Source organism: Manis pentadactyla, chromosome 12, assembly GCF_030020395.1.
Source record: "Manis pentadactyla isolate mManPen7 chromosome 12, mManPen7.hap1, whole genome shotgun sequence".
Lineage (NCBI taxonomy): Eukaryota > Metazoa > Chordata > Mammalia > Pholidota > Manidae > Manis > Manis pentadactyla.
This window is the reverse complement of record NC_080030.1, coordinates 72197972-72211952: the sequence shown is the minus strand read 5'-3', so window position 1 is coordinate 72211952 and position 13981 is coordinate 72197972. Positions and strand designations below refer to the sequence as shown.

Below are 13981 nucleotides of genomic sequence, written 5' to 3'. Positions count from 1 at the left end.
AGGACCTAGCCGGACTGTGGAGTAAGGGCCTTAGTATGAGCACAGAGTCCCAGGGATCCACAGCACCATTTCTGGTTCAGTGGTAGAGAGTGTCTGCTAAAGGGCAGCAGGGGAGATGGAATGTTCTGGAATACTTCCTGAAATTCTAGTATATGATGGTGCTAATGATGGCATGTGTGGCTGAAACAGCTGCATAGTTTTAGTGTATCAAATTTTTTATTAATCAGTTAACTGCTAAAACCCAGACCAAGTAATTTTAAGACTCAGCACCATCAGAATTTTGGATATCGAGTTAATGTTTTGAAAAAGAATAATATTTTCTGGCATTAATGTTCATAAGCTCTGCCAAGAGTAGGCATACTTGAAATGTAATTGCATTAACCATTGTGAATATGGTGAAGTTGTATAGTTTTAATCATTTTTGATTGTCCATCCCTGGCCAATTTTGTTTTAAATGTTTGGTTCATATACCTTGGGTGCCTTTATAACCCACACTGATGGTAGCAAAATGCACTATAAACAAGTGGGACCAATACCAGCTTTCACAGTAATCAGGCAAAACATGCACTTGATCTCAATGATGTTAAAGATGGGAATACTCTTCTGCCTGTCAGATACTATAATTAAGAATGTACTTAACTGTTTGTTCCTGAGTTAAGACACTGACTTGTTCTTTTCAAATACCGTTGAGTCAGCCAGGAAGCAGCAAAGTTGATAAAGTATAAAGTGTATTAACTTTACTTTGGAAAATGTGTTTTTTTAATAACAAATTAAGTATTTAGAGATATGTTAAACAGAAATTTTACTTTAAAACTTATATAAAAATTTTTTAGCTAGAATATACGCTGGCTTTCAAGATCATATGTGCTATATCCTGGCAAAAAAACAGAATCCTTAAGTATACTCTGCTTAGTAGAGATTGTTTTCACTGTAACTAAAGAAATTCTGGGTTTTGGTTTAAGAAAACTGAGAAACTGAGACTCCCGTCCAAAGAAACACTAATGTCCCTTTATGGACTTGGCTCCTATCCAGAATCATGAAGCATCTCCTTCAATCTGAGATAGTTCCTCAGTTTTTCTTTGTCTCTTGCACAGTTTTGAAGAGCACTGACCAGTTATTTTGTAGAGTGGCTATAGATTTGGGTTAGTTTGATGTTCCTTATGATTAGATTCAGATTATACATTCTCAGCAAATATAAAATTTTAAAAAGTAATCTTTAAAAGGATTGTTTGCAACAGTTTCCAACATTAGAAGTTGTGCGGTCATATCCAGCCCCCCATGCTCCCTACCTTCTTACCCCCACCATCTGCCCGAGGAATAAGAACTAAACTGCATGAAGCTTCCTCTGTGTCCCTTTTCACTGGTTTTGTCGAGTGGACTCTTTTTGCTTTCAAAACTACATCCATGTAGGTTATGTCAAGTGTCTTCCCCAAACAGTTCTTTGTTGTTCAAAGAAGCCAGTGTAATAGGAGACTTTGAAAGGACTCAAACATAAAGTGACACCTTCTTTTCAGGAATAGTTCGTCTTATATTGGGGCACATGAGATCGTACAGACTTGACTGAGTTAGCCAAAGCTATTCTAGGGTTGAAAAAATTCACATTTAAACCTGGCATTTTAAGATTCAAAGGAAGAGTCTATTTATTTAAAACTGTTGTGTAGTACAGTTCAGATTGCTGCTTTGGTACTGATTCCTAATCTCCTTTTATATTCATCATATAAAACATTAAGAGGCTAGTTATACAATACATTCAACTATAGGGAAAAGGAGAAGCTGGCTCAGGCATTGTGTCATACCAATATGCCTACATTTAAAATGTGAAATATCTAACATTTGTGACTCTGACAAGGAAAGTCTATGAAATCAAACTGAGTATCATTATTTGCAACTTTAAAACTCTTTAGTGACCTTGTAACATTCACTCTCCCTCTGGTTAGTTTCCATTTCCAGTTTTGTTGACCAGAAAAGATTTGAAATCACTGAGTTTTGTTTCTGCCAACTGTTCAAGGGGCCCCCAGAGGAACTGTCATTTCTGTTTTCCTGAGATTCCAAATTGACTGGGTCCCAATTTTGTCCTGAAAATTGACCCTCCCACAGTGGGTTTAGGGTCGTTCCCAGACTGCCTGAAGGACCTGCTGGCGGAATCTTGGTAGGAACCAGATACTGGCTCTCAGGATCTCAAAGGACCTTATTCTGATGGAGTCTCCTAGACTTCCCCCCACCCAGGTCACTGTGGATCAGTAAAACCAGGCTTCCTTCAGCCTGGATAGAGATGAGCTCTTTTGTTTCTGCCTAGATTTTTCACTTCTGCTTGAGAGTACAGACTCTGGAATTGGATACCTGGCTACAAATTCTTGCCTTACTGCTTATTTTTATTGCTTGACCTTGAGCAAATACTTAATCTTTCTGTATCTCCATTTCCCCATCTTTAAAATGTGCAAAACAATAGAATCTACCACTTAAGGGTGATTGGAGCATATATTTATGTATATGGCTTAAAAGATCTATGCTTTAGTGTAGCACAGAGAAGACAAGTAGTGACTCTATAGCATCTTACTACACTGATGGACAGTAACTGCAGTGGGGTGGCGGGAACTTGATAATATGGGTGAATGTACTAACCACAGTTTTGCTCATGTGAAACCTTCATAAGAATGTATAGAAATGATACTTTAAATAAATAAATGAATAAAAGATCCATGCCTGGCACATAATAAGTACTCAGTCAATGTTAGCCATCATCATCACTCCCCTCCCCCTCCTCCTCCTGCTTGGTGGTCTCACACACAGTTTATTCTTTGTCTAGAGCAGAGAACACATTGGTCCCTCTCAATACCCTGAGCACCCTCCTTCCTGCCAGCAGCCCCATGCCCTCCTGCACACATTCCTGGTGACCTAAGTTTGCCTGAATCAGTCCAAGCGTGGGGCAGGAGTTTCCCGAGCCAGAAATAGCTCCATGTGCGGATTTCCTCCATTCAGCCTTGTGAGATGAGCGAGAACATGTATTTTTTAAGCCCCTAGTTTGTTCAGTTTGGCTTTTTCATTTTTGCCACTGTCGTCAGTCCATGCCTTTGTGTGGTCTTCTAGTAAGAGCCTCCCCAGCTTTCCCTCACTCCTGTCGCTAATTTCCATCCCTCTAGGCCATGCCATCCAAGGTTATCTTTTAAATATTATTATTATATCCTTTTTTCAAAAACTGTTAACTGTGCTCCACTATCTACAGAACTTGTTAGCATGGCATTCAAGGCTTGCTCACTCTCTTCCCATCCACATTTCCAGCCTCATCTCAGAGTCTCCCTAGCTCTATGCCTTATCCCTAACACATCACAGTTTCCTGCCACAGTACATTTGTTGATGTTATTCCTTGCATGTGCCCCTCTCCCTTTCCTTACCCTGTTTTTTCTACCCCTTCCAATGTGCACACACACATACACACACACACACACACACACACACACACACACAGTAAAGGCAGACCAAATCTGATGCTACTTACCCTAGAACCTTTTGTGGTGTCTAGCAGCTCCACTCACTCCCTTTTGGGGGCTCATTTGATTTTCTAACCCTTCATAAAAGCACCAATCTCAGTTCAAGATCATTATTTTAGCTTCTATACCAGACATAGGGATTCCTGAGCAAGGAATTCCATTTTATTCATCTTTTTACTATCCCCTACTGCTTAGCACAGTCTTACAAATACAGGTGGTCATTCAACATTTAATGAATCTGATTGCATGTAGCTTGATTTTGGCAAACATTTTAAAATCTGGATTTTTACAAAAGATAAATTAGTGTATTTTTATTCACTCTGTAGGAAGAATCACAGTAAGATTCCTCTGCCTGTAAATATGCTGTCTGCATTTAAAAAAAGGCTTGATTTACATAGAATTTTAGGGCTCTGTGTATTATATATAGAAAGACCATGAAACACACTATAACAGGTGGCTGCCGTTGAGCATGCAGTTCGGTGTGTGCCCTGGGTTAGTACTTTATAGTTACTAACTCATGTAATCCTCTAGTGGCCCTGTGAGAGAGAGCATGTGATTAACATCCACACATAAGTAAACTGAGGCTCCAAGAGGTCAAGTAAGTTGCTTATGATCCCTTAACTAGATTAAGGATTCCAGTCTGGGTATTTGACTCCAGAGAGCCAGCTCTAAGCACTGTGCCATCCCGATTCAGTGTGACAAAAGCCATCTGATCCCATGGCTTGTGCCTAAGAAGACCTAAGCCAGAGTTCTTGTGTGTCATTTGCTGGGAGGAATGGACACTTCTAGGTCTCCCTATAAGGATGTATCCTGAAAATAAAGTGGAGCTCTGAAAAATCACTCACAGAGTATTAGCATAAATCTAAGGTTTAAAAAAATGCTTCTTACTCAAAATGCATTAGGAGGCACCACGGTCAGTGATAGAAACCAGTTCACTACAAGAACCTAATTGTAGTCAGCTAAATTGGTTCCATTCTGCTGAATGATTTGTGCTATAGAAAAACCAGAAAGTCTGAAAATTGTTGTTACATTTCCTGGACTTCCAGCGCCACTCCCAACATTTTAAAATCATTGTCAGTGACTTGGAAGTACAACTATGTGAAACCACCTGTTAATATTCATATTACACTAAAGAACAAGAGAAATGGGCAAAGTAGGAAATAATGTTTCTTTGATATTATCTGTTTGATATATTTCTTTGATATTCTTAAAAGTTATTAAAGAAATACCAAGATTTCTTTGATAATTTTTTAGAATGATACGTACCTGGCATACTGCAATAAAATCTAATCATAATGCCTTGTCTATTGTTTTTTTTTTAATTCCAAATAGGGAAAAACACAAGATTAGTAGCCTCTATTTAATAAATGTTTTATGTCTCACCAACATATTATGGAGAATGCAAAATTCTATGACTTTTAGAGATATGACGAAAATCCTTGAAAAAATGTCCAGCTTGTGGAGAGTTGTTTTGGACCCAAACACCCTAGAAGTACATTCCCCTGTATGACTGGGGATACTTTGATGGAAATTCTTGAGGACTGCATTTTGTTTTTGTTTTGTTTTGTTTTGCCTTTTATGCCAAGGTATAATTCAGAAAGAATTTAAATTCATAGATAAGGTTATATCAGCCAGAATGATCCATGCTAAAGAGCTCATTAACATAATCATAAGCCTCCAGGAGGAAAAGCTATTGGTTTCCTCCTCTTCCTCCTTCCCCCTAAATGCTTCCCTGGAGACACTGTGATTTAGTTTCAGTAATAGCCATCTTTTGTTGGGAGAGAAATAATGGCCCAAGTGGGTTGTGAGCTACAGTGTTACGGCATGTTTTGACCCCAGTCCCATAGCCCCAGGAAAGCTTCACCTTTGTCCAGGAATCTGCCTGCTTCATTTCTCATCTGTCACTGATTTTTGTCTGAGAACCAGCGACCACAACTCTCCAGGGATACCACTTACATTCTTACGTGACTCTGATTTTAATGGCACAGTCCAGGAATATCCCTTTCTTATGCTAATTTCCCTCTTTTCAAAGAAAATGGCCCTGAAAATTCTGTAATTTTGTGCAGTGACCTAATTGCAATTAGCAAGCAAGGACGACCCCTGCCATTTGACTGCGCTAAAAAAACAAATGGAAAACGGACACAAGTCTTGCGGCATTTGCACTTCAGCATTTCTGCAGATTATTTTTAACAACATGCTTCTGAACACAAATCGGGGCCATGCTGGGTATTGCTTTCCAGGAAGCTGATAGCGTGCGCTGTCTGGCTTTGCCGTGGTGCTCCCTGGGAGGGCCACCGAGGTTCCGTGGCATGTTCTTATTTGTCATGAGAAATTAGATGTGTGCTTCAGAAAATGCTCATAAGGTTAATGAAGGTTTTTAGGTTATTTTGTTGTTCAGTTTGATTCATGACAAATCTTTCAGGAGTTAGGTTTTTAGGTCTCTGTCTTGTTCACCATGGAGACTGCAGTTATGGGGTGCGGGGGGAGTCCTCTTTTTTTCTAACAACATGCATACATGTCCCTTTCACAGATGAAACAATAACTTAGTTTCTTTAGTTTCGAGATGAAAAGCTTATACCCACTTAAAATGACTTGGACCAGTTATTAACCAAACTATTATTGCCTTATAACATAGAGTCGAGCAGACAGTCCATGAGAATGGCACAGTAGTATAAATTGCTGTCTGGATTGTCAAGATTGCCAGAGAATCAAGAGGATTCTGGGTTTGGTCCAGGGCAGAGAGTCCATTCTTCATTGTGGGACAGTTTTCTTTTATTTGTACTTACAAAGATGAAGGGTCCCTCTCAGCTGCTTATGGAACAGTAGCCCCAAACGGGCTGTGTTGTGAGGAATTGGCCTACTGTGCTCAAGGAAGGCAGCTCCCGCAGTTCTGCCCTTTATCCTTTTCCCCAAGGAATCAGTCCATTGTCTGCAAGGTCTTGGTCTCATGTCTGGTGCCAAATGCCATAGTGTTATTCCATTGGGGATCATTCACAGCTCTTCCACAGTCCAGAGCTACCAATTATATTCCACAAAAGGTAGAGATATTTATCTTTCCTGATTTTCTTCCTACTTGATGAACTGCCTTTCTGCTGTGCTCTAGTCCTATGGGAATGTGGGACTGCAAAGTAAAATGGGATGAACCTACCTTGCAGACAAGAATAGAGATGAGGGTAAGTGGGAATTAGCAAGTCCAAATCAGACACACACCCTGCCAGGTGTGAAGCAGACATCCAAGCAAAGCTGTGAGTCCTGATTTTAAGTCTGCCTAAGTTCTTATGACCCATTCAAGAAGGGCTGGGGTTCTGTCTAACCATGAGTTAAGCAAGTTCAGCAATCCAGGAACGCTGCCGAGGAGGGAGACTGTAACCGTGGTCAAGATTAGACATCATCAAGCTCTCATTTGGGTCCCCAGTGGAGTTGTTACTGTGACTACTTAAGTCTAAGTATAGACCCTTTTAAAAAGTGAGGATGGAGAGTTCTAATAGTGAAATACATCGTTTGGCCTGGTGTGGATAGAGGAACTTTCATAAGAAAAGGTATTATCCTCCAGAGTCTAGCTGAAAACTGAGGACATTGCTTAGGACAGACTCTGGTAGAATCCTTCAGTGGTTTAATTATTTTTCTCTCTCACTGCCAGTCACATTTTTCTCTTTACATCTCTTTTCTCTTTTAACTTTAGGAATCCAGTTATTAACTTGCAGTCTGTGAAAAGGAGTCTTTATCTGTCAGACCTTCAGACACACAGGCAATTATTTGGATGTTTTGCTGCAGGCTGTACAACAGCCAGTACCTGAGTGCTGTTGCCTTCCTGCTATGGTGATGGTTGTGCTGGGATGAACTCTCACAATAACTTTTAATGATGCCATTTATGTAGACAGGGTATATCCTATCTCCTCTAGTGTTTAGTTACATTTTTTGTAGCATATCAACAAGAATGTGAGAGGGATTGTTGCCTGTGGGTTAAGTATGACTAAAGGAGTGTGTGTGCTCGCATTTTCTTTCTTTGAACTTCTTCCAGAAATATTTATGTGCCTATCATGACTTTGGGTGGATGGTGCCAAATTAGAGTTTTACTGTATTTATGTGTATTTTTGGTCTAGGAAATCGTTGATCTTATCCAACAACTTAGTGTGATGGCACACACTTATCTATTTGTTTAAAATAAGTATAATTTTACAACCTTTCCTTTCAACTGTTCCATAAAAAATCTTTTCTAAAAGAATCCTATTATTCAGCCATGAAAAAGGATATCCTGCCATTTGCATATCAGGATGGACCCTGAGCACATTAGGCTGAGTGAGATAAGTCAGACAGAGAAAGACTAGTACTGTATGATATCACTTACATGTAGAATCTAAAAGAGCCACCCTTGTAAAAACAGAGAGGAAATTGGTGGTTGCCAGGGGATGAGCAATGGGAGGATAGAACAGATGCTGTTTGAGGGTATAAACTTGAACTCATAGTAAGCCCTAGAGAGAGAATGCACAATACAGTGAATATAGGCAGTAATAAGGTATAATAATCAAGCTTGCTAAGAGACTTAAACTTAATTATTCGAATTACTAAAAAGAAATTATGATTGTGTAATAAGATAGAGGTGCTAATTATCCCTGTAATGATAATCATATTAAAATATACAAATATATCAAATTAATATGTTGTACACCTTAAATTTACACAGTTGAATATATTTCGACTAAAAAAAAATTCCAAAGAAGTTCTCACTGCTAATCAGTTGAGACTTACTTACCTCACTGTTTTTATTAGAACTCACTGAAATGTAATATAGAAATTTAAGAAGAAATTAGTGTCATCAGCCATTTTGGAGAAGTATATGCATGTTATTATTTTCTCTTGGAAAAGATAATAGTAGTTGGAAAAATGTTCTGATTTATCAATAGCAGCAAGTTACTAGTTTTTTATTATTCTTAGGTTTGCAAAGCAAGTATCTTCTTTGTGCAAAGAGCAAAGGAAATTTCAAATCCTCATAAAACAAACAGAATAAGCTCTGACTCGCCTTAATTTTGCAAAAATGCTTGTCATTCTACTTTAGTATACAAAAATTCATTTAGTATAAATTGCCTATCTACTATACTCGGAAGACCTACAGAAGTTCATAAAAATCTACATATCTGTTAGATATCTATTGCACTAATATTTGCCTTCCTTTCTTCCTTTTCCATACTTCTCCTGACTTCTGCATACTTTAAAATGACAGGATTAAATATTTTAGTATCTTTATAGTCAGATTTGGTTTTCAAAACTGTTGCAAGTAAAAGAACATTTAACTTCATTTCAATTCAAACAACATTTGGAAGACCACCACATACTAGGTGTTGTACAAGCTGCTAGAGACAAAGTGATGGGTAAAAAGTTCCTAATCCCATGAAACACAGTTAAAAAGGAAAACAGACGTTATTTATTTCTTTGTTTTAATGTGTTTATTTATTTAACAAGTACTAACATAGCTCTCATTATATGCTAGATACAATTCTAAGTAATTTGCAAGTATTAACTCATGTAAGTAGTTATATACCACAAGTGTTTCTAAAGAGGGAAGTGATTTTTTTTTTTTTTTTGCTACAGTTTAATCATAGGGAACAACAGAGATTGGGGCATGAAGGTAAACACACAGCATTGCTCTTTTATTCTACCACATCTTCAGAATGTGAGACCTGGACAAGACATTGATCCCTAATGTCAGAAGAGGACTGCTTAGTTTTCATCCCTTCATCCCTCTTCTTTAACCAGATGTTGTCATTGTTGCTGTGGATCTCCCCATACTATTTTATTTGGGGAGAAGTTAATGAAGCTTATCTTTCTTCAAAATTTGCTTGCTATTCCCTATTTTCCTAGAAATTACTGTGTCTTGCAAGATGACAATTTGTAAGCTAAAGTTTAACTAGTTTTAGAAAGGTTTTTTTCTTAGCTCCAGATCTGATTTTGTCCTTTGAAAGTTCATTGAACTTCCTGTTACTTTTCAAGCAACTTATTCTAGAAACAGTATGTTATACTCTTAATTGTATAACTTATACTATGGTATTTCAAAAGCCTTTAGAAATTGTTCTGCTTTCTTATAAATTTCATTTTACAAATCACAACAAATTATATTGGTTAACCAGCAGTTATGTAGGAGAGAGATAAATGCATAAATTGCATAAGAACAAAATCTTTACCACTCATTGGACAGTCTTTTAATTCTAGAACCTTCTTGAAAAGAGGGAATTTATGAGTTTCTTTGAACAAATTTAGGAGACCTCTAGAATATCATTTTTGTGATAATACTTTTTTTCCCACCTGTTTTTATCTATTCAGGCTGCTATATCAAAATACCACAGACTGGATAGCGTATAAACAAAAGACATTTGTTTCTCACAATTGAGAGGCTGGCAGTCCAAGATCATGATCCTGGCAGATTCAGTGTAGTAGCTGGAAAGAACCCATTTGCTGGTTCATAGACTTCTCTGCTGTGTCTTCACATGGTGGGAGGGGCCTGCAAGCTCTCTGGGGCCTTCTTCTTAAAGGCACCATACGCAGTCATAAGGGCTCTACCCTTTGAAGCCTCCCAAAGGCCCTGCCTCCTAATACCATCCCACTGAACATTAGGATTTCAACATAAGAATTTTTGGGACACAAACATTTAGACCATACTTTAAGCAAATTTAGGAGGACCCTAGAATATCCTGTATGCAATACTACTTTCTTTACTAACTAATGTATTTGACCTTTGTTTGCTAGTCTTTTTACAAAAACCAAAACCTATCTCTTGGGTTGTGCACAATTAATTAGTTGCAACCTTATCCGAGTGAGCCACTTTGCCTCTTTGGCATGTCAGTATAATCACAATCAGTCACTTACTACCAGTCTCAATATTAAGCAAAATTTCAGTTGGGTAAAGATTACAACCTTACACGTGTGTTATCTGGTAAATTTGGCCTTTAAGGAAAAAAAAGTGCCATATATCAATTCTTTGTTCTGGTCTAAATTTTGAAGTGTGCCAAAAGTATGCTTTTTTTTAGGACCGTATTGTGGAAGTATAACTGTTCCCAAAGAACTCTTGCTGAACACAAGTGAAGTAACTGTTCGTTTTGAGAGTGGATCCCACATATCTGGGAGGGGTTTTTTGCTGACCTATGCCAGCACCGACTATCCAGGTATAACAGAAGAATCAACATGAGTCTGTAAACCTTTATCTGTCTAAGAATTCCTATTGCTACTGGACTGCCACTGTCCCTGGACAGAATTGACCTCAGATAGAGAATTAAGATGTGAAGAAAAATAGGAATGCAATGTCTTTGTAAGTAGTTAGATCTGTACTGAATACTTTGATAGAACATGTTAGATTCATCAGCTGACCTGTGTGGAAGAAGGTTGATCTCTTTTTCCTAGAAACTTTGGTGGAGCATCTTCAGGGCTACCCTGACCCTTCTAGTGTCTGGCTATTCTCTGGAGCCCTTCCCCAACCCCTTTCTTAACTCAAGCCTTTTAACCAATGGCACTGCCTATCCTCCACATACATGTACCCCTACCAGTGCATCAGCATGGGACGTGTGTATGAGCAGGACGGAGTAACTGTCACAGAGTGCCCTAACCGTGGAGCTGACTCGAGCAGGAGAGAAGGGAAGCATGAACACCGATGAGAGAGGGAAGTGTGGCCTCCTGTCTAGGCCTCTGGTTCTCTAAAGTAATTACCATGCAGTCCACTGCATGCCTGCCCAGGGTCTCAGACATGCCCAGAGTTTCTGCCCTCAGTCCCCTCTGGAAGAAGTACTCGGGGGAATGAGTGTGCACCATTTGTTTCTCTCTCAGCCAGTCAGATCTGACCTATTCCAGCAGGCCCAAGCATGGCCAGTGTTCACCATTCATTGCTCTCTAAGAATTACTGAAAAGATTAAGGAAAGAATTATTTCACCAAGTGTGGAATATTTTGGAAACTATACCAAGCTGATCTAAATACATGAAAATTGACAGCATCTCAGTGTCTCCATTGCTGAGTATTTGTTCAGTTTTATACTCCAAAGAACACTCTCTGTTTAAGTCCTTGGTCTTGACTGAACAAGATAGAGGCTGTTTGTGTTCTTGGTAAACACCTGCTTCTGTGTCACTTGGGTGCCACTAGCTAAATTGTTAAATTAAAATGTTCCTGAACCTTCTCTATGAACCACACTGGGCTTTTGAATTGTTTTCCTCCTGCCAGTTGAGGTTTTATACATGATCTTTGTAGGCATGTAGTGGATAGTAATTAACTAGTGTTGATTTTTCTGTTGGAAACAGATTCTGCTATTGTTTACTGGACAACTGCTGAAAAATCATCATTGGTGGTAGAAAAGAGAAATTGAAAGGAACTGATGAAATCCTGGGAATAGTGTTCTCAGTTTCAGTTTATTTTTAAACAGGAAAATTCAGATAACTAGATAACAAGTAAATGCTTTTCTTAAAATGGTCTTTTATATTTAAAAAGAAATCTTTGAACATTAGTGTCTAACTTCCATTCAGTATGCTAATTGCAATTATCTTTATTTATGACAGATTTAATAACATGTTTGGAGCGAGCTAACCATTATTTGAAGACAGAATACAGGTAAATATAGGTGTCCTGGCTGTGCTGCAGTCATACATTGCTGAACATTTGGTTTTCCTTAACATTAAACCAGATAAAGTTACTTATTTGTGTTTGTTTTTTTTTAAATATCATCTGTGTTATAATTAATGAGGAATATTTGAAATGGTTTCTTATACAGTAGAGGCCAACCAATTTTTTCTGTCAAGGGCCAGATAATAAATATTTTAGGTTTCCAGGCCATGCCATCTCTTTTGCATCTATTCATATAAGTCTTTGCTGCTGCTCTAATACAAAAGCATTCATAGACAATATGCAAACAAATGAGCATGGCTGTATTCCAATAAACTTCATTTACAAAGCAAGCAGCAGGCTGGATTTGGCCCATGAACCATGGTCTGCTGACCCCTGAGTCCTGTAGCACCAAAGAGCCCTAGTGGAACCCAGAAGTACATTTTTTCCTGGCCAGCATCTAGGAATGCCTTTTGTAATCCATTTACTTTTGGAAAGGGTTCATGTTTTCTTTTCCACAAGAAAGAAACCTACTGAGAATAGGAGATAAAATTTTTCATCACAGCTTTACTTTAATTATGTAATCTCTTTGATACACATTTCCTTATCTATAAAATCAAAGAGCCTAACGCAGGATGTCTCAACCTTGGCACTGTTGATATTTTGGGTTGGGTGACTTTCAGGTTGTTGTGATGAGCTCTCCTGTGTGTTGATGGATGCTCACCAGTACCCCTGCCCTCTACCCTCTTTGCCAGTTGTGATAACCGAAAACGTCTCTGGACACTACTGAATGTCTCTCAGTGGGCACAGTTCACCCTCAGTTGAGAGTCTATCTGGAGATCATTGTCAACTGCAACACTACTAACAACTGTAACTCCTTAGAGAGCTTTCTTAGTGCCAGGTACAGCTCTCTGGACTTAGCAGATAAGTGACTCATGTGAATATTCCAACATGTCTGCAAAGTAGGTCCTATTACACCCTGAAACAGGCACAAAGCAATTAAGAAACGCCCAGAGCTACACACTTGATAACTATATCCAGAGAGTCAGGCTCAGAAGTCCACCATCCTAGCCATCTCAGATGTTTCAATGAATGGGATTATTTTATATGCAGAATCAATGCTAGTATTAACTAATATTAAGTCTGGTAAAAAAAAAAAAAAAAGAAAATGGCCAATAATTAAATGCTGCTCCATAAAGTTGCCTTTTATCCAGTGTAGTTATAAGCCAACATTCTCAGAAAGCTTTCCAGCTTTCCAGCTTCTCTATACATTTCCAGTGGTGATAGGGCCTTTAGGCATTAATGGTCATTTCTTGTCCTCCTAAAGAATATACTCAGCCTACAGGAGGATATAGTGCCAGATCATCTAAGTCATTGCCTGGCTGTTTTTGTAGTGTTTCATTAAAGATGAGGTGATAAATCGTATAGGTCCACAATCCCTCATGTATAATTGTGAAATGTAGAAAGCATTAAAAGTAAAAAGGTTTTTTGTAATTCATTTGGTGGAAATACCTGGTTAATGTGACCTGAAATTCATTTGACAGCAAAATTGGACTACGTTGACAAGTCTATTTAGTCTTTATGTATTTGATTTATATGACTATTCATGTATTTGATAACAGACATACTAATGTTTTTTATCAATATGTGCAGACCTCAGTGGGGTCTTACGTCATATACATCATTGGCAGTGTTTTACTTTTCTAGAATCCAGAAAATTCTGAATTCTAGAATACATCTGGCTCTAGGGGTTAAGATAGCGGAATGTAAACCTGTAGTAGGATTCTCCATTACTCTTATTTCTTAATTCATTGATCATTGTGCAATGCTGCACTGCATAAGGTCAGTGGGAAATAATTGTGAAACCTGTATTTGGGTAGTTTTAATAATTAGATGTCATTTCACATCTGATTTGCTA

The 13981-nt window shown here is 38.3% G+C and overlaps 1 protein-coding gene across 2 annotated transcripts in view; it reads left to right on the top strand.

Annotated features, from left to right (window-relative positions):
* DCBLD1 (discoidin, CUB and LCCL domain containing 1) overlaps nt 1–13981 on the top strand; it is a 67635-nt gene that overhangs the window by 34993 nt on the left and 18661 nt on the right. For both annotated transcript variants that reach the window (XM_036925034.2, XM_036925033.2), the window contains exons 3-4: nt 10511–10645; nt 12021–12072. In XM_036925034.2, coding sequence (XP_036780929.1) covers nt 10511–10645; nt 12021–12072 — 187 coding nt within the window. The remainder of the gene's footprint in view (nt 1–10510; nt 10646–12020; nt 12073–13981) is intronic.